Genomic DNA, 25,294 nt, shown 5'->3' on the forward strand with positions numbered 1-25,294 from the left:
AGTGCCACCAACAGGCCTATTATGTAAAGTGTAAGCAGTTCAAGTTCAAAAACACATGAATGACTTTATTTTTATTTACGTGAATGTTTAATTTTACTTTAGTAATTGTTCAACTGGAATTACTCCATATATAAATGCCCCTTTTTACATTTGAGCCCCTGCCCCCGAGGTACATCCCTGATGTGATCATGTTTTATCAGTGTAGTGATTGTTGTCAGTGTGACTTACTGAACTGATCTGGATTCTTTAACCACAGGCAGCAGCTTCTGAAGAACTTCATTCGCTGTATTTTGAGCTCCAATAAACCATTTTAGATCAAAAACATCCATCTTCTGCTCTGATGTCAGCAACACATAAACCAGAGCTGACCACTGTGAAGAGGAGAGTTTGGCATCTCTTATTTTTCCAGATTTCAGATAATGTTGGATCTCCTGCATCAGTGAAAGATCACCCAGTTCATTCAGACAGTGGAACAGATTGATGGATCTCTCTGGGGAGCGATTCTGCCTGATCTTCTGTTTGATGTACCGAATTGTTTCCTCTTTGTTGTAGAAGCAGCTTCCTGTCTGTGTCAGTAGTTCTCGTAAGAGAGTCTGATTGGACTCCAATGAGAGACCCAGAAGAAAACGCAGGAAAAGGTCCAGATGTCCATTCTCATTCTTTAAGGCATTAATCACAGTTGTCCTATGCAGGTGATATATTGAATTATATTTCTTCTGGTCTAAAGCTTTGGAGAAGAGTCTTTGTTTGGTTTGGACAAATACATTGATGTCGTCATTTATAAAGGAGCGGTGTGCATATAAAGCTGCTAGATGTTCCTGGATGCTCAGATGAACAAAGCAGAATACTTTCCCCTGATTCAAGCCAAACTCCTCTCTGAAGACCTGAGTGCACAATCCTGAGTACACTGATGCTTCTGTCACATCAATGCCACACTCTTTCAGGTCTTCCTCATAGAAGATCAGGTTGCCTTTCAAAAGCTGCTGAAAGGCCAGTTTCCCCAGTTTGACAATCATGTCTTCATCTTTGACTTCATCTCTGACTTTATTCTCATAGTCCTTCTCATGTTTGATGTTGGTCTGAATGAGCAGGAAGTGTGTGTACATTTGAGTGAGAGTCTTGGGAATCTCTCCAGTCTCTGCTTCACTCAACATCTTCTCTAGAACAGTGGCTGAGATCCAGCAGAACACTGGGATGTGGCACATGATGTGGAGGCTCCTTGATGACTTCAGGTGAGAGATGATTCTATTGGCCAGACTCTGATCACTGATTCTCTTCCTGAAGTATTCCTTCTTCTGTGGCTCATTGAAGCCTCGTAACTCTGTCACTCGATGGACACACTCAGAGGGAATGACTTCATCTGCTGCTGGTCTGGAGGTGATCCAGATGAGAGCAGAGGGAAGCAGATTCCCCACAATGAGGTTTATCAGCAGCACGTCCACTGAGGCTGATTCACTCATATCACACAACCTCACATCACTCTGAAAATCCAGAGACAGACAACACTCATCCAGACCATCAAAGATGAACAACACTTTATATTCATCTCCGGATATTTCCATTTGTTTAGTTTCAGGGAAAAAGATATGAAGAAGATCTGAAAGACTGAGTGTTTTGTCCCTCATCAAGTTGAGCTCTCTGAAAGGAAGTGGAAACATGAGCTGGACATCCTGATTCTCTTTCTCTTCAGCCCAGTCCACAATGAACTTCTGCACAGAGACCGTTTTCCCAATGCCAGCGACTCCCTTTGTCAGCACAGTTCTGATGGCTTTGTCTTGTCCAGGTAAAGGTCTGAAGATGTCACTGCATTTGATTGGTGTGTCTTCTGTTGCTGCTCTCCTGGATTGTGTCTCAATCTGTCTCACCTCATGCTCATTATTGATCTCTCCACTTTCACTCTCTGTGATGTAGAGCTCTGTGTAGATCTCATTCAGGAGTGTTGGGTTTCCCTGCTCTGCTGTTCCTTCATACAGACACTGACACTTCTTCAGCAGATTTGATTTGAATGTGCTTTGGACCAGTTGAGAGTCATGACTGAAAGATTAAAAAAAAGATTACAACAAATTAAAGAGGTAAAATTGACAGTGATGTAAAGTAACACCTGCTAATCTAGTGATGTCATTCATCCCCTGGCTGGTGTGGATACACTGATATGTATGTAGCAGAAGCATGGATGGTCTCACATATTCAACATTTGGGGCAAGTTGAAAAAGTAATCAATCTTTCTATCTAGGCTAAATCTAGAAATGTTGTACCTCAGATTTGATTTGCTTTTCCCATTAAATATTACTGACTTTCCCATAGACGCTTCACTCTTCATGGACACACAGCTGTGCTCCGGTGAGTTTGATCTCTGCCATTGAATTTGACTTTAAAAGAATAGAAAAGTGTCCAGTTAAGCAAATATTCAGTTAGGCAGAAGCACATTAAGGCAGGGATTACTCATTGTGATCAAAATGATTATGACTGTTTGGTTTATTTGTGATTGCGAAGTAATTTCCCAAATGTTGACATGAATCATTTCACGAGTTCGCCTTACAGATAACAAAGCAGAATGAATGGTATGCGTATTTGGCGTGGGCATCTGAAAGAGAATGTGGCTTCTGCAGAAGCGGCCACTGCTGCGGGCATCTGAAAAGAGAATGTGGCTTCTACGGAAGTGGGCACTGCTGCAGCATCTGAAAGAGAATGTGGCTTCTACGGAAGCGGGCACTGCTGCGGCATCTGAAAGAGAATGTGGCTTCTGCGGAAGCAGGCACTGCTGTGACATCTGAAAAGAGAATGTGGCTTCTGCGGAAGCGAGCACTGCTGCGGCAGTTGGAAGTAAAGATATACTTAGGCTTCTGCAGAAGCAAGCACTGCTGCGGCAGTGGGAAGTAAAGATGCGGGCTCCTGCGGGAGAGAGTACTGCTGCGGTATCTGAAAAGAGAAAGAGGCTTCTGCGGAAGCAGGTACTGCTACGGCATCTGAAAAGAGAATGTGGCTTCTGTGGAAGCGGGCACTGCTGCGGCAGTGGGAAGTAGAGATACAGGCTCCTGCGGGAGCAGGCACTGCTGCGGCAGAGGGAAGTAGAGATACAGGCTCCTGCAGGAGCGGGCACTTCTGTGATATCTGAAAAGAAACTTTGGCTCCTGGGTACCGCTGTGGCATTTGAAGAGAGAATGTGGCTTCTGCGGAAGTGGGCACTGCTGTGGCATCTGAAAAGAGAATGTGGCTTCTGCGGAAGCGGCCACTGCTTTGGAATCTGAAAAGGGAATGTGGCTTCTGCGGAAGCGGGCACTGTTGCTGTGGAAATTAGCTGATGTTAAAGGGCTCAGCTGATGATGGTTCGGTGAGCTTCTTTGATATGGAAGCAGACTGACCGAATGTAGGTCTTGAAGGCCTCTAACGTCCAGTGGCCGAGTGCCTAGATCGGAGGCTGGGAGAGGCCTTTTTGGGCAGCTGTGGTAGCTGCGCCTATGCGGAAGGAGTGGCTGCAATAATGATCTGCTGGGATGCCAGATAGCAGTAGAATGGACTTGGTGCTTTTGGAACCAGAACGTCTGGCGGGGCAATTCGATTTGTCAACAAATGTGGGTCAGATGGGAGTTAGCCTGCGGGCCTCTGTAATGCAGGTAGGCTAGGAGGGTTTGGTATGGTTGGATTGGTGACTGGAGATTGAAGATATAATGAAGTGGCCTCTTTTCAGTTGGTCTGTCTTGCTTGCTTAATGAATAAGAGATTGATTCGGTATCTAGCACTGATAGGTCTGAAAAGGTTGGGTGGATTTTTGGATTGAAGCAGGACATGATGGTGAGTTCCGAGCATCTGAGGAAACCGAAGGCGGCCAATATGAACATGGCATCGCTTCTGCGGAGGGTGGAAATGCATTTTGTTAATCTATCTAGAGTTATTGGCTGTCTAGCGTCTGGGCAGTTGGGTTGGGCTCTTTGGATGCCTTTGATGAGCATGGATGTCTGTGAGCTGGCTATTTCTGGGGAGGGTGAGCAGAACATGAGCTTGTGGAAAAATTGAATTCCGCTTAGGTAGCCTTTGATGGAGCTGGCTTGGAGTTTTTTGTTGGCCTTGAGATGGGAGATGAATGAGGTGATGGTGAGCTGGGAAAAATTGTGGAAAGGCAGGTTGTAAGCATGGTAAAAAAAATGTAAACAATTCCAAGCAGTTAAGTAAGATTGGAGGGTCCTGGGAGAGACGGCCTGGAGAATAGAACTGAGGGACGCATCTAGAAGGGTTTATATATATATATATATATATTGGAGAGAATCCAGCAGATAGCCTCTGATAACATGTTTAAATTTTTGGTTTGCTATGGGAGCTGGTGGCCACTGCAAAGACAAAAAGGGTTATTAGTAATGGGAGGAAAAGACTGAGATGTGTGGGCCTGTGTTGCTGGCAGAGGTAGCCTCTAGGCCACGGGAAGTAAGCGGGGTTCGTGACATCCTGAAAAGCCTGTGTAGCCTGTGCCGCTAGCTGAGGCAGCCTCACGATAGCGTCTGCTATGGGAGCTTGAGGCCACTGAAAGGAAAAAGGGGGTTAGAAGCAACAGGAGGGAAAGACTGAGATGCTTGCTTCGGCTGCTGTAGCTGTAGGCCGCGGGAAAGTGGATGGGTTAGTGACATTTGGCGGGACAATCTGAAATGCCTGGGTAGCCTGCAGTCTTGCCAACTTAGCAATTTGTTGCTAGATTTGGCAATTCCTCAAGCCTTGTACACATTAATATGTTTCCGTTGAAAACGCATTTTTTCCTCTCCACTAAGACAAAGAGTCCAGGAAAACAGAGCTTTTGAAATGCTCTCCAGAGCGAATAAATTTTAAATGCTGTTTTCACATTGTAGAATGGACTGTGGAAACAGAGGCTTTTGAAAATGATGACGCATGTTTAGTCATGTGACGCATATTGCATTAACAAACTTTAGCCATGAAACCTGCTTTTAGTGACTTCACCTGAAAATTAATTAATTTGCAACATGGCCTGCGCTGCTAGCGAAGGTAGCCTCGAGCTGGCATCTGCTACGAGAGCTGGAGGCCTGGCTGCATACAGTGCTGCGGCCGGAAGAGCCGCGTTGAAAGGCTGAGCCGAAGCGGGAAGCAAGTGATGCTGCTGCGGTGAGAACTGGGATGCGGCCCAGGCTCGTTGAAGGCCTGCTGCTGCAGCGACCCAGCGCTTGAGGAGAGCCGGGTCTTGTCTGGGACGATGGTGGTGTCGAGTGAGGCGAGCTCTGGGCTTTGCAGTGGATTTAGGAGTGAGGTTAGCTAATTTGCAGGGTGACGAATAGATTGTACAGATCCGCTTTGTTTACCCTCCGCGATAACGGTGCGTTGGAATTAATCAACGTTTGCATCGGACTTAAATACTGTCCACTTTCCGATCTGAGGAGTTGCTGGTACGGCCGAATGATACGAGGATGCCGGGGAAGTTGGAAGTCCCACCAGTGGAGGCGAGGTTAAGGCGAGGTTAAGGCGAGGTTAAGCCTCGGCGTCGTGGAGAGTGTGTGGCTGGTCGAGGTGCTCGGCGGCCGTGTCTGGCGGAGAAGGAGTGATCATGAGGCTGGCAAATTGCGGCGGAGGATCTGAAAAATCCCCAGAATCGGTCTCGTTGTTGGACAGGAAATAATTGGGTCTATGATAAAAAGGCAAAATGAGCGAACCGAATGCTGAAATACTGTAGAGAGAATGAAGGTAAGATGGCTTTATAGAAGTTCTCTCTTGAGCTGATAGGATAGATGGTGTAATTGCTGATGATGAATTGGCTGGGTTAATTATCTGAACGTGCTCCTCCTGAACTTTGTTAATAAAACATAATTTCTGCTGATTATAAAAAGCAGGACTGAATTATAATATGGAAAAGTGGGAAACTGAATGAACAATGTGACTAATAAAACAGAATGTTTATTAATGTGAGGGGAGGAGAACATGGTTACTCTGAACTATAGACAATGTCACTGATCAAAACACCTGTGAGGGTTGGTCAACCAGCAGAGTTTAAAGGGGTCCTATTATGCTCTCTTACAAAGTCTTGATTTTGTTTTGGGGGTGTACTAGAACATGCTCTCATGCTTGGTGGTTTGAAAAACGCATTATTTTTCACATAATTTACATTATTAAAATACCTTTCTCCCCAGCCTGGCACAAACGGCTCGATTAGTTCCGGGTTTGATGAAGGCCCGCCACCCGAAAAATTAAATGTGTTGTGATTGGTTAGCTGTCCCAGTGCATTGTGATTGGCGAACAGCTTAGACGGTGTTTCAGTACTGCCACGCCCCTTGCCAAAGCAGCAAGTTCCGTCTGCTCCGGTATAGTTAAGGATGTCATCAATATTGCCATATCAATTTGTGCCAGATTCAGACCCCGAGAATATTGAACAAGAGGATCGTGCAGAACCTTTGCATGCACAGATATGGACGGACATGGCGAAAACTTGATGCTACAGCAGCTCTTCTTCTTCTTCGTTTTCTTGTCTGACGCACTCAACCAAGCGTTCTAACCACGACCTCGCCCCTCCCGACCCCCCAACCATTCGAATTTCCGTAGGTGGGAATTATTTGAATGATATTCTAATGGGCACCTTTGTGACATCACAAAACCTGGAAAACAACGCTGTAGTTTTTTTTATACCCAAACATACACACTACACACTGACTAAAATTCAAAAAGTGAAAAAGCATAATAGCACCCCTTTAAAACAAGCCACCCCCCAACCATTCGAATTTCCGTAGGTGGGAATTATTTGAATGATATTCTAATGGGCACCTTTGTGACATCACAAAACCTGGAAAACAACGCTGTAGTTTTTTTTATACCCAAACATACACACTACACACTGACTAAAATTCAAAAAGTGAAAAAGCATAATAGCACCCCTTTAAAACAAGATGACACAAACAAATCATCAGACTAGTTTAGTACAGCAGCATGATGAAGTCTAGTCTTATTTTCTTTCTTTTTTTTTTTTAAATGAAAGTCAGAGGAACTAAGTTTAAACATCCACCTGGTCTCCACACTCATCTAGCCTTTTTTCACCTTTTATTTTCTTTTCGCTGAGGGTCTCATTTCTAAGTTTTCCAGTGAATCCTTCGTTTTTGACTTTGGTCTTTGCCCCACTGCAAACTTCAGTTACCTATGAGACTCTGCCTGACTTCTGCTCATCAGTCAAATGCATCATTTGTTATTGGCTTCACAAGATATCACTTCAGATGCGACCAGATCTACAAACCTGGGAAACCCCTTTCTGTGAATTATGCTATCAGGAAAACCCAGATCCAAAGAGGCAATGCAAAGCAAATATAAAAGATCTATTCTAGCTGAATTGTTGCATTTAATAGAAAGCTTAAAAGCCCTTCTAAACAAGTGATACAAGGGGTAAATTAGTAATTGATGTTCGGTTGATGGTTTGAACTGCATAGATTTTTAAAGGGGTCATATGATGCAATTTCATTTTTTCCTTTCTCTTTGGAGTGTTACAAGCTCTTGGTGCATAAAGAAGATCTGTAAAGTTGCAAAGACTAAAGTCTCAAATCCAAAGAGATAATCTTTATAAAAGTTAAGAGTCAGCCACACCTACCTAAAACGGCTTGTTCGAACACACCCCCACATATCTACCTCACTATGTGGGAAGATTTGCATAATGCCTTTTTCCAAATTAACTTTTTCTAATAAAGAAAAAGAAATATAACCACTTTGATATTAAAAACAAAACGGGCTAGGGCCTAGATTTGAGGCCCGTGCAGGGCTTTAGTTAATGGTTTGAATTACACAGATAATAAAAAAAAAATAAAAAAAAACTTGGGGGATTTCCTTCTTTAACTCCCTACAGCTATTCTTCCTTGACTTCAATCCACCTGACAGAATGAAATGTTATACCTCAGATCAGGTGATGGGTGTTTTTCTTCAAATGTTATTATGTTCTCTTTAGAACGATCACTGTTCATGGATAAATGTCTGTGAAACAGAGTTGAATAAAAAAAAAGAAGAGATAAAACAATATAGAGCAGAGAAAATAATTAATTAGTTTAATTTTACATGTAGATAAACCTAGCATAGAGAATCTATCTACCTTTCTATCTAGACAGAAAGGTTGTACCTCAGATTAGATGTGCGTTTTCCTTTAAATGTTACTATGTTTTCCTTAGACTGGTCACTCTTCATGGACACACAGCTGGACTCCGGTGAGTTTGACCTCTGCCTGTGGAACCAAAATGAATAGAACAAAAAAGAGATGATAGAATAAAGACAATAATTCATTATTTAAATGATAATGGCCAGTTGAAGTCGAATAATATTATTATTTATTTAAAGTGAATTTAGACCACAATAGAGTTTGTTTTTCTGTTCAGTTAATTCATTGTGTTTACTGCAGTTGCTACTGAAAACCTCTCCCTTCATCTCGTATATCTGAAGTTTGCTTTTCATGGGAACCCTGGAAATACAAGGGAATTTTAATATTAAGATTTCTATACTTAATACACACTTTTCTGGTTATGCACAAAAAGTCGCTCTTTTTTAAAAATTCAATCTTAGATTTATGCTCAAAAATCCTGATTCAGTAATTAGAAGAGCTTTGTTTTTTTAAAATATGTGGAAACAAAGTAAGTCAAAAACTGTCTACTTCCCTTAAAAAGTTATGATCTAACATATTTACATTTGCTTTGGTTTAACAACAAGTGAAACGTATCCTACCAACAGCCTAAACGCCTCTCCTGTTTCCGTGTAAAAGAATGCGTGAGGCTTTTACTTTGAAAACTATAATCAAACAGCACGAGCGAATCGGGGTCATATGATGCGATTTCAATTTTTCCTTTCTCTTTGGAGTGTTACAAGCTCTTGGTGCATAAAGAAGATCTGTAAAGTTGCAAAGACTAAAGTCTCAAATCCAAAGAGATATTCTTTATAAAAGTTAAGAGTCAACCACGCCTACCTAAAACGCCTCGTTCTAACATGCCCCCACATGTCTACGTCACGATGTGGGAAGATTTGCATAACGCCGCCCAAATGTTCACGCAAAGAAAGAAGGCGTAACTTTTATTCTTGCTGTAGTATTGTTGCTGCCACCGCCATGTCGTGAAGGCGCTGTGTGCTTCGTTGTGAAAGCGAAACTACTTTGTTTGGTCTTCCAAAAGAGGACGATATCTGCTTCGTCATGCCTAGAGCTGATCCGTGCTGGTCGGTGAGGAAATACATCAATTTCACGCTGTTGATCGCCGGATCGGCTTTCACCGTGGACGAAGTGGAGTCCAGCCCGGGGTCGTCACATGTGGTTGCTGCAAGCCCGCCGGACGCTCCTTCGTCGAATCCGCCGGCCGCGCCGTTCTCAAGCCCACCGGCCTCTGTGTGTGACGTTGTTTCTTTGTGAAAGCGAAACTACTTTGTTTGGTCTTCCAAAAGAGGACACGACTAGAAATCAGTGGTTAAGTTGTATTTACAACACTGTTCCAGAACAGTTTAACCCAAATATTTAGATGTGTGCAGCGCATTTTATGGAGGACTGTTTAATGATCCTGGTAGAGTAGACTACTGTTCTGACTCACAGACTGTAAGTACGTTTTTTATATTTAAAGGATTTGCCACTGACGATTCAAACACGAGTTTTGAGCAGTGTAGAGTAGCACTTGTTGTTTGTCATTTCTCCGATCACAAATGCAGACATGGTTTTATGTTTACGCGGCGCGATGCAACGCAATGCGTAAAAAGACAGTATAAGTCATTATAATCAGTATTTATGTCCCCACTGGATGCAACGAATGCCTCGTTTATAATGGGTTTAATGTTTTTGCCTCGTCTCTCCGGCCGGGACACGACATCACAGTATGTGAGGGGAGTAACATTTCCGTCACACGCTTGAGGTATTCAGCCAATCACAACGCACTGGATAGCTGGCCAATCAGAGCACACCTCGCTTTTCAGACCGATGAGCTTTGTAACAATCGACGCATTTCAGAAAGGCGGGGCATAGAGGAGAAACAATAATGTACAGTATGTGGAAAATAATGTGTTTTTTGAACCTTAAACCGCATAAACACATTTCATTACACCAAATACAAAAAATAATGTTCTTTTTAGCAGCATCATATGACCCCTTTAAGAGGAAACTCTTAGCTATGCACAAAGCTTCTGAGACCAACTTTTACTAAGGAATGGGGAGAAATTTTAATCTAAGAGAATTAATCTAAGACCTCATTGCTATGGATGATATCATCAAGCTTACTCACTATGCCCACAGTGATTGGCTGAGAGGGGATGGGTCTCTGTCAGTCATTTAATCATAGAACAAGGTAAATGTACATTCGACCTCAAATATGGCTTATCATTTAAAAATTAAAACATTTAAGTTGTAGCAACTGTACATGGCTGCTCATACTTACATTAACCAGTGCTGGGGTGTAGCTAGCTAGTAGCGACGCTACTAACGTAACTACATTTTTCAGTAGCTCAGCTACTTTCAAAATAATGTAGCTTTTCCAGTAGCTAACTACTTTTTCCAGCAAATAGCCGTGTAGCGCGACAATAGCTAAATTCTGTTTTGTGAAGCTGCAATAGACTGAAGCAGCACAGCATTTTCTTATAAGATTGCATACTAAAATAGTGCCTTACCGCCATCTATTGGTATTTCACACATCTCGCGGCTTTACGTTTATTTTTATTCATTCATTATTATTATTTTAAATCTGCAGTCTGTAAGTTTTACCTCTTTGTCGCCATCTCTGTTTGAAACCTGCAATTGCAGTTATTTGCAGAATTATCTTCTTTACGTGGGTTGTGCATCGGCATGGCATGAATCTAATGTTTTGAGGTGTATGTGTGGGCTGTCAGTCCATGCACCAGTGTGGATATTCTCTGCACTTCAGAATTACAGATACTACGTCTTGGAAGTATGTCCAAAATAAGAAATTTCACCCTAAAATGTCATCTGAACAAGTAGGTAACATGTCTGCCAGTTTTGAAAAAAATATAATTAATAAATTGCGCTACCAATACTGATTAAATCTAACGATCGCAAAGTTAGCTCAGATCACGTCAAACCATGCAAATGATTGTTGTTATACTTTGTTCTCAAACTGTTAATGTTATTAACATTGCGTGACAATGTGTATTTAGTGTGCATTAGCGTTATTTTTAGATTAAAATTTTTGTACAGTCCATTCGAATGTCATTGAAAGAATTTGTTGTTTTAATCTCAAAAAGCAGTTTAATGTTCCTTAGAACTCGTTCTAAAATGACAAGTATAATTGTTCCAGCTGCTGTGAGAAAAGGCTATAAATGATCTGCCGCCTGTAGCATCCACACACGTGATATAGGCCCTGTCCCAAATCGCACCCTAAAACCTTGCAGTCTTCCTCTGAGTCGACACTTTTGTGACATAATGCCACTTTGACTGTCGAGTAAAAGTCTGCTGTGGAGCTCACCTCAGTGCATAGTGGCCACAAAGGGGGCGCTCGTGAGCACCCTTCCGAAAGCTAAAATTACGAATAGGACTCCCTACGGTCTCGTGGACTTAACGGACATGGACATGGACACGCGCACGCGGCAGAGATTGTAAGACCGCAAGTACACATGAAGTGTGCAATTTGGGACAGGGCCATAGCCTACTAGCCGGGACTCCTTCTTTATGTATACAGACGTGATGTAATGACGCAAAGATGAACGGTGGTAAGTTCGTATTTCCCGCGGAAACCTACCAGTACCACTCGATTAGAACACATTATTACAAGCTTACCACTGTGAGTCAGGCTACAGTAAGGAGATAGTTATGAAGACTGATTGGTTATGTACTTGCTCAAAAATTTATTTTGGATAATTTTTTACCAAAAAAAAGGTACAGACTGCAGCTTTAAATAACATTTTGCAAGTAACAACAGTTGAAATTCAATCCATAAAGTATTCTAACATTTGGCAATTAACATTAAGAACTTTGTGTAAGGGCTTTTGATTAATGTTTGATTAATGAGTCAGATGATTAATGTTAATGACGTAATGACGTTCAGGAGTGGGTTGATATTTCAAGTTGTTCGACACACCCTACTATCCATTATGGAACAAGAGGTGGTGGCAGAATCAGAGGATGGAGATAGTTGCTGAATTACTGAAGGACTGCATGTCAGTCCTGGACTGATGGTGTGAAACCTTTCCTGTTACTGTTTCCAGTAACTGTAACTATGGCAGTTGGACTACAATACACTACAACACATGGCAAACATCCTACCAAACTTGAGAAGCGTTTGCAAACCTGTTGTCCAACAAAAGAGAACATTTAATAACATGATTTTACTCCACAACATCAGTCAAGTGTTTGAAATAATCCAAGTGTAATGAAAATACCCAAGATGGCTTGAAGAACACAGATAAACCATCGCTGCGTCCGAAATAGCATGCTTCCCTAATATATAATATGCAAAAAACAGTATGTGAGGCGTATGTCCGAATTCACAGTATTTCAAAAAGTACCCGGATGACCCACTTCTTCCGCCCGGATTCTGAAGTGTGCATTCGATGGACACTTTACTATCCCATGAGGCCACGGGAGAGGACATACTTTTGTCGTGAAGTCAATTCAAATTCAAATGTAGTACCTACTCAAACAGTACGCGATTTCGGATGCACTGCATATATTGTTACACAGTGTGTTTACTGTCTTCATGTTTAATCAGTTCAAGCGTTTCTATCTTTTTTATTCAGTCACTGCGATAGCTGGATGCCTTTGTCCATATTAGGAATTTCCTGGAGAGTCATGTATGAATGAAACAGATATTACATGTGTTTAGCACTCAGTAATGCACACTCGTTCCTTTTTTGGCCATAAATAGCAAAAATAATAATTCTCTCCTAATAAATTGAACGCAAACAGGATAACCCTGCAGTTTTTTGAAAAACAGTAGTTTTCTGTAAAATAAAATTAGTATTGTTATTATCTTATAATTAATTTTAATCTAAATAATGTTTTTTGTTCATTTGAAAAAATCACATTTTAAATCGCAAATTGCAATTTAAACCATAAAAATCGCAAGTAGATTTCCCCCCCAATTTGTGCTAAACCACACCTGTTAGTGCTTTCCCTGTCAGAGCCGCATGTGAGTGGTTGTTCAGAGTTCAATATTATTTCTTGCCATAATGCAGCCATCTGTCCTACAGTATCTTTGAGAAAATGCTTCTGTGTGCTTATTTTAAGTTACTTACATTTTGTTATTGCAATGCTCAATTTGTTGCAATTTTGCACTTTGACTTTTCAGTCTGAGATATTTGAATATTGTGTGTAATAAAGCAATAATCTTTGACATCATAATTCTACTGCATTATTGTTTTAATACCAAATACTTTACTCAACACATTCCTCATTAACGCTTATTCAGTTATTTGTATTATACGTCATTGTGTGAAAAAAAAAGTATTTTCATTGTAGCTAGCTACTTTTTAGTAGTAACTTGTGGTGCTAACTACTTTTTCAGAAGAGTAGCTAAACTACTTTAACTTATGAGTAGCTTGTAGCTTATTAAGCTACAGTTTCAAAGTAGCTTCCCCAACTCTGACGTTAACCAGACAAAACAAACACTCTCTGGTTAACTCCGTATAAAAGGTGCATTTCTCTCTGAAGGAGAGCTCCCCTTTACTGCAGCGATGGCACATCACTAGTGTTATCTGACTCAGAAAACACTAGTTTATTAATAAATAATTAAAATATCTCCTTTGCGGCAAGCTTAATACATGCACTTGAGTGTGGAATAGGCTATAAAGGTTCATTATATTTTGCATCTTGCCCAACTTAAACATGAAAAGAAGACAAGTGTTTTAAAGTTTAAATTTCAGATATTCTCAATATAGTTGTATTTTACCCGTATGATTATATAAGTCATCAAAATCTGTGACTGTCTAGTTTCATAACTATCATAATAAGTGTCAATAAAAGAGTCTCATCTTCATCTGAATGTTTATCTCGTCTCATTCTGCATCTAGGTTGTGTGTTTAGGGGCTCAACAGAATGGCTTGCCTCAACTACATACAGAAGCTTCTGGCACTGGAGACAAATAACTACAGCGGCACTTCCATATTAGATCAGATTACAGACATCCAGAAATTACCTGCAGGAAATTACCTATTTTTTTATTTTTAAAGCTTATCAAGTCAATTAATCATTAATAAAGACCCAGACTTTAACCCAATGCTAGGCACATGTTGGGTTGAAATCTATTGTAGTAAGAACTGAACAGAAGACACTGATTGTCACAAACAGCTTATAAAATTATTATGTAAAATGTGGTACCAGTACAAATGTCATTTCTGAAGAACAAACAGAAGGTTTTCTTGTTTGACTTCAAATCAAGGACTGGATGTGTGTTTGATGATCACTATGGGTTTGTGTCTGTTGATTCTGCTGAATTTGATGTCAGTCTGAAGTGTCACTTTATTCACCATCAGCTGATCCAGAGAAGATCAAGACTAACATCTAAAACCTGTAAGTGAAACACAGATAGTCAAATGTGTGACATTACTGCATTATCCACTTTAGAAGAACTCAAACAAACTTTGCTCTATTAAGATAATAATATAATCCTGTGATAAATAGTCAAAAAAGCCATATTTAACCATCCAGGTTATGATGTCAAATCCAAAACACCATGGATGATGACCTTTAACCTTGAAAAAATGTGTAATATATTAACCATTATTCTCTGTTGTAATGGACAGATGTGGGGGAAAAAATTATTGTTCTCTTGCTTTAAAATTTAAAAACAAATAAAAAAACATTAAGATGGTATTTCTTTGTGAATTTAACTATTCATGTCGTAGAGGCTCTATATTTAACACAAACACTGATACACTGGAAGAGCAGAAAATATTATTCAAAATATCATAATTTAAAATATCACAATATTCAAAATATCATTAATATACTCAAACATGAATCAAATTGCTATAAACAGAATAAAACTATTGTTTATAGTACGAGGAACCATTCAACTCTAAAAGAAAAATTACATTACAATTACAATATATGAACATTTTTAGTCATCACTACTCACAGAAGCTTCTGCAGTCCATAATCATGTTTCTTATCAGCGAACAGCTTCACATCTGAATCTCTTAGGTTATTTCCAGTCAGATTCAGTTCTCTCAGGTGTGAGGGGTTTGATCTCAGAGCTGAAGCCAGAGCAGCACAACCTTTACCTGTGATTCCACAATTATTCAACCTGTAGAGAACAATGACACTCTTCAGTCTCTCAGTTCAGGATCTACAGCTCAGATCAGCAGAAACTTCACAATCAGAAAAGAGAGACTTAATCCACAGAATGATTAACAGATCCAGTCTAAGGTTGAGACCCGCTTCTACATGGGTATTTTAGAGTTAATTTCAGTTTTACCACATCATAATCTATAAATCTTTTCATGTATCATCCAATCACATATATACGATTCAGGGGCGTGCAAAGAGTTCCTCGGGGCAGGGGCTCATGTGTAAAATAGGGGCAATAAAAACAAAAAAAAACAATTATAGGTCAAAAGTTTGGATACATTACTATTTTATATTTTTACAAGTCACTTATGGTCATCAAGCCTGCATTTATTTGATCAAAATTGTAATATACTTTAAAATACATTTTATGCAATGTTGGAAACGTGATACTTTTTTTCAGGATTCTTTGAATAAAAAGTAAAAAAAAAAAAAAAGAACTGCATTTATTTAAAATATAACTTTTGTATACACACTACCGTTCAAAAGCTTGAGTCAGTATTTTAAATTTTTTTTTGAAAGAAATTAGTTTTTATTCAGCAAGGATTTGTTAAATTAACAGAAACAGTGATAGTAAAGATTTATATTGTTAGAAAACATCTCTATTTTGAACAAATGCTGTTCTTTTTAACTTTTAATTTATCAACGAAAAGTATCACAGGTTACAAAAAAAAAATTTTTAGGACCACAACTGTTTCAAACATTGATAATAAATCAGCATATTAGAATGAGTTCTGAAGGAGCATGCACTGAAGACTGGAGTAGGCTAATGATGCTGAAAATTCAGCTTTGCATCAGAAATAAATTATATTTTAAATTATATTTAAAAAAACTTTTTTTAATTGTAATAATATTTCACAATATTTCTGTCACACTTACACTGTCGGAAGGACAAGAGAAACGTGGAGTACAATCAACAGTCTTTTAATCATCGAAACACAGGGGTAATCTAATACAGGAACGAGATGCTGACACATGTAAAGACGAAGTAGACAAGACGGGAGAAACGCAAAGACAGGAGCTTAAATGCTAGGGATAATTAGAGAAACACAGGTGGATCACATTTGACAATCAGACTAAATGAGGACAGGAAAATGACCAAATAAGGACAAACAAGAACAGAAACAGGCAAAACACGATACAGACAGTCCAGAATCCTGACATGACGCCCCCTCCCTGAAGGCGCGTCCTCGCGCCGTAGAAACTACATGGGGAGGGGCGGGTAGGAACTTGGGAGGCGGCTCAGGAGGACGACGGACACCCGGGAGGGGGCCGGCAGACAGAGTCCATGGGGGTGACGAAGAAGGGAGGAGCCAGGGAGACGACAGGAGGGAGCTAGAATAGGAGGATCCAGGTGGGACCCAGGCCGCAGCCATAATGATGGCCCACGGTGAAGCCGACGGAGGGAGGAGCCATGGAGGAGCAATGGCCGCCGACTCCAGGGGGGCCAACCAACGGCGGCAGAGCAGGTGGTGGAGGAGCCCGAGGCGGAGATGGAGAGCCAACGAGCCTGGGGGATGCCGAGGATCCGGGGGGCCAGGGTGGAGCTGAAGGCTCAGGCGACCAAGGCGGAGGCAGAGATCCGCGGTAGAGCCAGAGCGACAGAGGACCAAGGTGGAGCTGGGTATTGATGGTGGGCTGAGGGCGAGCAGAGGGGCTGCCAGACGGCAGGAGTGGGCGGGTGGGTGGGCATTCGTGAGCCTCCGGGCTCTCAGGGCTACCCTTGGGGATCAGAGCCCACTCCTGGCTGGACTGGAAAACCAGAGCCCCCTCAGGGCTGGACGGGACCAGCGGGGACAATCAATAAGGTCCCCTTCTAAGTCCAGCAGTCCCAGATGTATTATTAGCTCACCCTCAGCCGCGGTGCAGTGGGCGGAGCTCCACTCTGCGCTCTCACCGTCCACGGCTTTCTCCCTTGTGATGGGCGTTGCAGCTGACTCACGCACCTGGGGCAAGTTCAAGCTCAAACCGGTGTGCACCATTTTGCTACAATCTCCAGGTTGAACGACATGTTTCCTGGAAACGGTGTGCAACGGGGTTTGAGATACGTTTTCTCTTGTTTGGTGGGTGTGTCAATAATGTCAGCCCAATCAGCAGCAACATGTATATAAACCACGTGGTATGAAAGAGACAGCCCGCACAATGTAATTAACATCAAAATAAATTTACAAGAGCAAGTATATTGTTTGCACATGTTTATTTACATTAAAGGCAAAATAACTGAAATAATAAGAGCATATGTATAGATCTGGAACTTCTTTAAGTCTGTCTAAATATAATTTAGTAATTGCAATGTCTGGTCCATATCCTTTCCTTATGAAGGTGTGCTAGACACTGATTAATGTAACATAAAAATACTATACATATTTATATATTTTGCTATTGCATTGTGGAGTGACACTTTCATAAACTTTTCGATACTCCTCCGATTATATAATGGTATATATTACAATATCATAGCACAACAATCAGCAATCAGTGATCAGCAATAATGATAAGCCTAATACTCACAATAAAAATAATAAGGTCATATAAAAAACGTTTTGCACTGTTTTGTCGGGGCTGAACGCAGGCCTGGTCTGACGGCTTGGGCTCTACTTCCACGGCGATCCTCCACTCAGTCACTCGGCATTGCGCTGGCTCGTAGATCGCAGCGGGAATTTAGCTACGCACAGCGGGGAGATGGTGGGCTGGGCTCTGGGTCTGGAGTGGATCTGGGTCCGGAGCAGAATCCCCTCCACAAACGCGGTGAAATCCACTTGAGGACCATCTTCGGACAACGGGGCTCTGCACGCGGTGTTTAAACTTGCGTCGTATAACACACAGAGCGAGTCATCCAGGTAGCTGGTGGTGTTAGCCAGCAGCTGGAACAGTCTAGTATGGTCCTCGAGCGATCGCTCCCCCTGCTCCAGCAGGAGGAGGAGGAACTCCGGGCGGACGAGGGGATCCATAAGGGCACACAACGGAAAAAAAGACAGAGAAAAACGAGAAAACAAATGGAGGGAAAACACGGAGGTAACTGTGTAGGTCGGGTCTTCTGTCACACTTACATTGTCGGAGGGACGAGAGAAACGTGGAGTACAATCAACAGTCTTTTAATCATCAAAACACAGGGGTAATCCAATACAGGAACGAGATGCTGACACATGTAAAGACAAAGTAGACCCGACAGGGGAGAAATGCAAAGACAGGAGCTTAAATGCTAGGGATAATTGGAGAAACACAGGTGGATCACATATGACAATAAGACTGGACAGGAAAATGACCAAATAAGGACAAACAAGAACAGAAACAGGGGCAAAACACGATACAGACAGTCCAGAATCCTGACAATTACAGTTTTTTTCTGTATTTTTGATCAAATAAATGCAGGCTTGATGAGCATAAGACACATTCATAATGCTGCATAATTATACAAAATGGTAATATAATAAAGTCCTTTCACATCACCATTTCGCCAGCCTGCACTTCACATAATAGGCCTGTAGGTGGCACTTGGGCTTCATTAACAATAATGATAGTTTCATGAAATAGTAAACGGTGTAGCCTATCATACATAAATCTAAGTGAATTGAATACTGATTACCATTATTGCAACTTTTGGCACTGCACTGTTTTGTGCAGTCCTTTTGTAGTAATTTAGCATCCATTTTCTCAGCGATGTAATTTGATTTATAAAACGAGACAAACTGCAGATCCAGATCACTCCACAAATAAGTCATTTTCAACTGATTTATGAATAAGAACCGAAAATGACCACTCTACTTCACATTATTTGAAATTTGAACTTGTGCCAGATCATAATTGGTTGGTGTATTATACATGACAAACGAGCATTGATGAATTATGTAATATTCTCAAATATATAATAGGCTATATGGATTTTTAATTAAACCAACACACTAGCTTTGATTATTGATGAAAAAAAGTTTAAAATATTGTTTGGTTTATTTTTTCCTTCTGTCGACCCACTCACTGAAAGAACCATATACTGTATATGGCTTGAGAGTCTAGGTTACCGAACAGACTGTGGAATATCAGTCAGTCAAGCAAAACACAAGCAACTCATAGCAATGCCTCAGATCAACAGATATGTAAACATAAACAGGAATTTTACGACTTGTAAACGATTAGTTACTGTTTTGCACACATTGTCATCTTAATTATAATTATAATTCAAATGAATTTAGTTTTATTGACCACAATATCATTGCTATTTGTCTGAGAGGGGCACTTTTGAATAATTTTGAAAAAGGGCAGGGACTTGAGCCCCCAAAGCCCCCCCCTTCTGCATGTGCCCGATACTATTACAATCATAAACAAAATTAAAGGGGTCATATGATGCAATTTAAATTTTTCCTTTCTCTTTGGAGTGTTACAAGCTCTTGGTGCATAAAGAAGATCTGTAAAGTTGTAAAGACTAAAGTCTCAAATCCAAAGATATATTCTTTATAGAAGTTAAGACTCGTCCACGCCCCCCTAAAACGCCTCGTTCTAACACGCCCACACATAGCTACGTCACAATGTGGGAAGATTTGCATAACACTGCCCAAATGTTCACGCAAAGAAAGAAGGTGTAACTGTAGAGTAGCATTTGTTGTTTGTCGTTTCTCCGATCACAAATGCAGACATGGTTTTATGTTTACGCAGTGAGATACGCAACGTGTAAAAAGACAGTATAAGTCATTATAATCAGTAATTATGTCCCCACTGGATGCAACAAATGCCTTTGTAATGGGTTTTATTGGTGTTGTCTCATCGTGCATCACAATATGGTAAGGGGTTTAACATTTCAGTCACATGTTTGAGGTATTCGGCCAATCACAATGCACTGGATAGCTGACCAATCACAGCAAACCTTGCTTTTCAGACCGATGAGCTTTGTAAATGTTTCAGAAAGGCGGGGCATAGAGGAGCAACAATAATGTACATTATGTGGAAAATAATGTTCCTTTAACCGCATAAACACATTGCATTACACCAAATACACAAAATAATGTTCTTTTTAGCAGCATCATATGACCCCTTTAAGCTAAATTATGTCAGACTCAGACACCTTGTAAAGAACCTAATGAAGATTAAAAAACATCATCTTCAGTCATCTGACAGGACACTTTTAAGACTTATTTTTTTCTTATATTATTCAGTAAAGTGTCCCTATTATGGATTTTTGAAAATTACCGTTCATGCAGTGAGTAACACAGCTCTAAGTGAATGAAAACATCCTGCAAAGTTTTAAATCTGAAAGTGCACCGTGAATAAAGTTATTCCCTGCGTCTCAATGTTCATACTATCCATCGTAAATAGTATATGAGATTAGAATAAGTGTGTCCCAAAGCCAGGGCCGTTGTTAGGGGGGTGCAACTGGTGTGGTCGCACTGGGCCCCCCCGGAACATGATCGCGAACGGACCGAGGGGGGCCCCGTTCCCTACCTGGCACCGGGTCCCGCGTCAGCTAAGGACGGCGCTGCCCAAAGCATAGTATGTTGAAAAGAGTATGCCAAAAGTCCTCGGATGGTCTACTATTTCAGGTCGATTTTTGAAGTGTGGATCCGTGCACACTCTAATGGCTAATATTGTCCACAATCCATTGCGCTTTAGTGAAGGATTCTGTCCAGAACTACAAACACGAATAATACGCGTTAAAAACTACAAACATAGCGGATGTTCGCGACCGGCGGTTAGGTAGAGAAGCTTATAAAAAAGGGTTTGAGTTACTAATATTCAACACTTAACCTGGTAAAAAATATTGATTTAATGTTATCTGTGTTATATTTCATCTGCAACAGCAATGTAAACTTTTATAAACATCCGTTTGGTCGTTAACTTTTAAATGCATCATTATGCATAAAATATGAGCAGAGTTCTCGACATGAAAGACCCGCGACTGGCAGATCAATGTGCTACTTCTTTTCTCTCCAATACGGTAGGAAGTTAAATGAAATGCAATGTGGAGGATGTTAACTGTGACAAGATGATTGACAGGTCAGTTTACAGTGACAGGGTGCGTATATCTATGCGACAGAGCGTCCGTTAAAGACGCAGTTGTGTGATATGATAGTATGTCCCAAAGCTTGCCTAATCTTCTACTACACACTCAAAAGTGTGTACTTTTTCTTCACCAAAAGAGTACATAATTTAAGGGCATAGTATAAGTAGGCACATTGAGACGCAGCAATTGTCTCTCAAAAGAAAGAGTCGACTCTGAATCATTGAAACTAATCGTTTTTAAAATGAATCCCAAGCCATTTCCTGTTGACGTCAACATGAAACATTAGCATATTGCCCGCCCACTTGTTGGTCTTTTCACGTTGGTCTGAATGAAAATGCAAATTCATTCTTTGCCACCAGGTGCCTCTTTTGGAGCGGTAAAAATAGCTGTTTCCCTGGTAACGCTGTACACAAAGCAGCACTGCGCTCACAAACGTGATGGCAGGCATGATGAAATGAAAATGAGACCAATCGGACCAATCACCGCAGATTAGTGTCACGCAAAAGAGGGGTTTGGAAAAATTTATCTTTGAGCGAATCGTTTGGGAGTCATTGAGCAGTTAAGGTAAAAAATAAATGCATATTATAAGACAATGAAAGTGTTTTTTGACCTTGCATGCATGTCAACCTGTTGTTGGGGACTCACAAACCAAAATATGAACCTTTCATTACCCATAATAGGGGCAGTTTAATCCTAGTAGTAGGGGAATAAAGATTTTAAACAACTGTTTGGTTCTTCAAAATTCTTCAATCTTCTTTTGTGTTCAACATAAGAAAGAAACTTATACAGGTTCGGAATGACATGAGGATGAGTAAATGATGACAAAATGTTCAGTTTTGGGTGAATTATTCCTTTAATCCACAACACGATTAACAGGTCCCGCCTTAGGTTCAGACTTGCTTCTACATGGGTATCGGAGTTAAATTCAATAATCTTAAAATCTTTTTATCATCCAATCACATGTATACTATTATAAATTAAGTAAAATGATGTCAGACTCAGACACCTTGTAAAGAACCTAATGAAGATTAAAAAACATCATCTTCAGTCATCTGACAGGACACTTTTAAGACTTATTTTGTTTTAATTTTGAAAATCATTCATTAGTATTAGTAGTAGTAGTAGTATCATTCATCCTAGTAGTAGGAGAATAACAATTTTGACACATTTATACAATCTTACATCAGTGTCTCCAGTTTACAGTGAGGATCCTTCAGTAGATCAGAGAGCAGATTCACTGCTGTGTCTCCTAGTTCATTCAACGACAGATCCAGTTTTCTCAGGTGTGAGGGGTTTGATCTCAGAGCTGAAGCCAGAGCAGCACAACCTTCACCTGTGACTCCACAATCATACAACCTGAAGAGATTAAAGAACATGAATGATGAACTGACACCAGACGCAATTAAAGAAAAAATTTGAAAACTACAAATGTAATTCATACAGACAGTAAAAAATACATGTAAACATCATTAGAGGACACACAGACACTGTTAAAGTTGCTGTTTGCTGTCAGTTTTGATCCCTTTATCACATCTCACACACTGACCTCTGCAATCATCAGCGCTCACACAGACACAAAAGTCCGCATCAGCTGCTTTAGTAAGTGTGCAGTTTCACACAGTCACACATCTCTTCTGGGGCCTCATGTATAAAACTTTGCGTAGATTTCATCCTTAAAGTGTGCAAAAGATAGATTTTGCTTTTTCACAAAAAGCAAAACTGACAAAGATCTGTTTTCAGTATTACCTATAAGCATTATTCTCACCACACCACTGGCAACAGGGACGTGCCAGAGTTTTAATTCGCACTAAAAGCAATCTGTAATGTCTCTGCTGCTTCAGATCCAGTCCGAGGTTTCCATTTATTTTTCGCACCTTTGCCATGCTCTCTTCTCACCATTGTGGCTTTCATTTTAGATTGCAGTCTATGGTGAATCTGCAGAAACTCCTCTACAGGGCTTTTTATTTGTTTGTTTTATTGATAATGTTCCTTTTCTGCTGATTTAAATTGTTGTCTGTGTTACAGAATAGACAAGCGGACTAGTGAAGTGACCAGTGCTGCATTTTTAATTGTATATTAACACATTTCTGCCTTTCATGATTAAATAAACATCTGCGGAATTGGTGTGGAAGCAAGCAAAAAATATAGACAAATATAATGGTGTGTATTGTCATTATGGGCTGTGAATGATAGACTTACACGAGCTTGTTAATACAGGACATGTCCACACAGAACTCAGCAGACAACACTTTAAGGGCACAAAAATGCACTAATCTTTTGCAATAGACATTTATTCCCATCAAAATGAATGGAGTAATTTTTAAATGGTATGTCATGTTTATGTCATAACAGTCTAAAGCAGTGATTCCCAAGCAGGGGTACTCAAAATAGTTATAATAAAGACCAGGGTCGAAAATTAGCGAGGGCAAAAATGCCACCAAATTAAATGACTCATAAAGACAGTGATGTGCTGCCAACTACTGGCAAATATTAGCCTTTAATAGAAAAAGGTGATTTTTCATAATGTTGGAAAGACCACACAAGGGGGTTTTATGATTGTGATCAGGCCAGGATGTGAAATGAACAGTAGTAACACTACTGCTGCATGTGGCAGCAAAAGTAAGGCCTACAGTAGCTACTGTGTCATCAGACCTATTCAAACCGAACAATGGACTCTTTGTCCAAGTGCGCATCACTGATAGTTCAATATTCAATTTAGAACACAATTACAGAGAGCAATCCTCGCTCTCATTAAACCATTCAAACATAGGATGCAGCAGCACATCCTCTACCAATATTTTTATTTATATCTTAAATTCATATAATTCTGGATGATGGTGTCATGTAATTTGTGTGCTTAACTCCATACATGCGAAACATACATTAAATCTAAATGTGTATATCAAATGGAAAACAGAGTTTAAAATTATTCTGTTTCCTTCAATACTTCAATCACACAGGTATAAGAGCATGTGGCAGCTTGCGTGGCAGTGCACACATTTTCACATCAAGTTTGCTTCTTATAAATCCCATCATGAACATGTAACATTTTTGTGCATACGCGGCATTATTACATGAGGCCACAGGTCTTGACAGTGATTTTGTGAACGTTTCTCCTTTTGATCGTTTGGTAAAAAGCACATGCTAAAATCGTGAATGTGATCATGTTTATCAGTGTGTCAGTGTGACTTACAGAACTGATCTGGATTCTTTAACCACAGGCAGCAGCTTCTGAAGAACTTCATCTGCTGTATTTTGAGCTCCAGTAAACTTTTTTAGAACAAAAACATCCATCTCCTGCTCTGATGTCAGCAACACATAAACCAGAGCTGACCACTGTGAAGAGGAGAGTTTGATTTCTTTAATTTTTCCAGATTTCAGATAATCTTGGATCTCCTGCATCAGTGAAAGATCACCCAATTCACTCAGACAGTGGAACAGATTGATGAATCTCTCTGGAGAGCGATTCTGCCTAATGTTTTGTTTGATGTACTGAACTGTTTCCTCTTTGTTGTAGGAGCAGCTTCTTGTCTGTGTCAGTAGTTCTCGTAAGAGAGTCTGATTGGACTCCAATGATAGACCCAGAAGAAAACGCAGGAAAAGATCCAGATGTCCATTCTTACTCTTTAAAGCTTCATCCACAGCTCTCTGATGCAGCTCAGACAATACAACATATTCCCTCAGGTTTAAAATCTTAGACAATAAACTTTCTTTTGTTTGTATGTTCTTGTTGGTAAAGCAGAAGTGCGCATATAGAGCTGCTAGATGTTCCTGGATGGTCAGATGAACAAAGCTGAAGACTTTCCCCTGAAACAAGCCAAACTCCTCTCTGAAGATCTGAGTGCACAATCCTGAGTACACTGATGCTTCTGTCTCATCAATGCCACACTCTCTCATGTCTTCCTCATAGAAGATCAGGTTGCCTTTTACAAGCTGCTGAAAAGCCAGTTTCCCCAGTTTGAGAATCATGTCTTCATCTTTAACTTTCTTCTCATAGTCCTTCTCATGTCTGATGTTGGTCTGAATGATCAAGAAGTGTGTGTACATTTGAGTGAGAGTCTTGGGAATCTCTCCACTCTCTGCTT

At 40.4% G+C, this 25,294-nt stretch overlaps 1 protein-coding gene across 1 annotated transcript in view; it reads right to left on the minus strand.

The window, feature by feature from the left end:
• Positions 1-224: 224 nt before the first annotated feature.
• The window catches only part of LOC107559751 (protein NLRC3-like), a 33,134-nt gene continuing 8,064 nt past the window's right edge, over positions 225-25,294 (minus strand). Inside the window, exon 5 of the mRNA XM_016243688.1 lies at positions 225-2,034. Coding sequence (XP_016099174.1) covers positions 225-2,034 — 1,810 coding nt within the window. The remainder of the gene's footprint in view (positions 2,035-25,294) is intronic.

This window comes from Sinocyclocheilus grahami, unplaced genomic scaffold (genome assembly GCF_001515645.1).
Source record: "Sinocyclocheilus grahami isolate Dianchi unplaced genomic scaffold, SAMN03320097.WGS_v1.1 scaffold697.1, whole genome shotgun sequence".
NCBI lineage: Eukaryota > Metazoa > Chordata > Actinopteri > Cypriniformes > Cyprinidae > Sinocyclocheilus > Sinocyclocheilus grahami.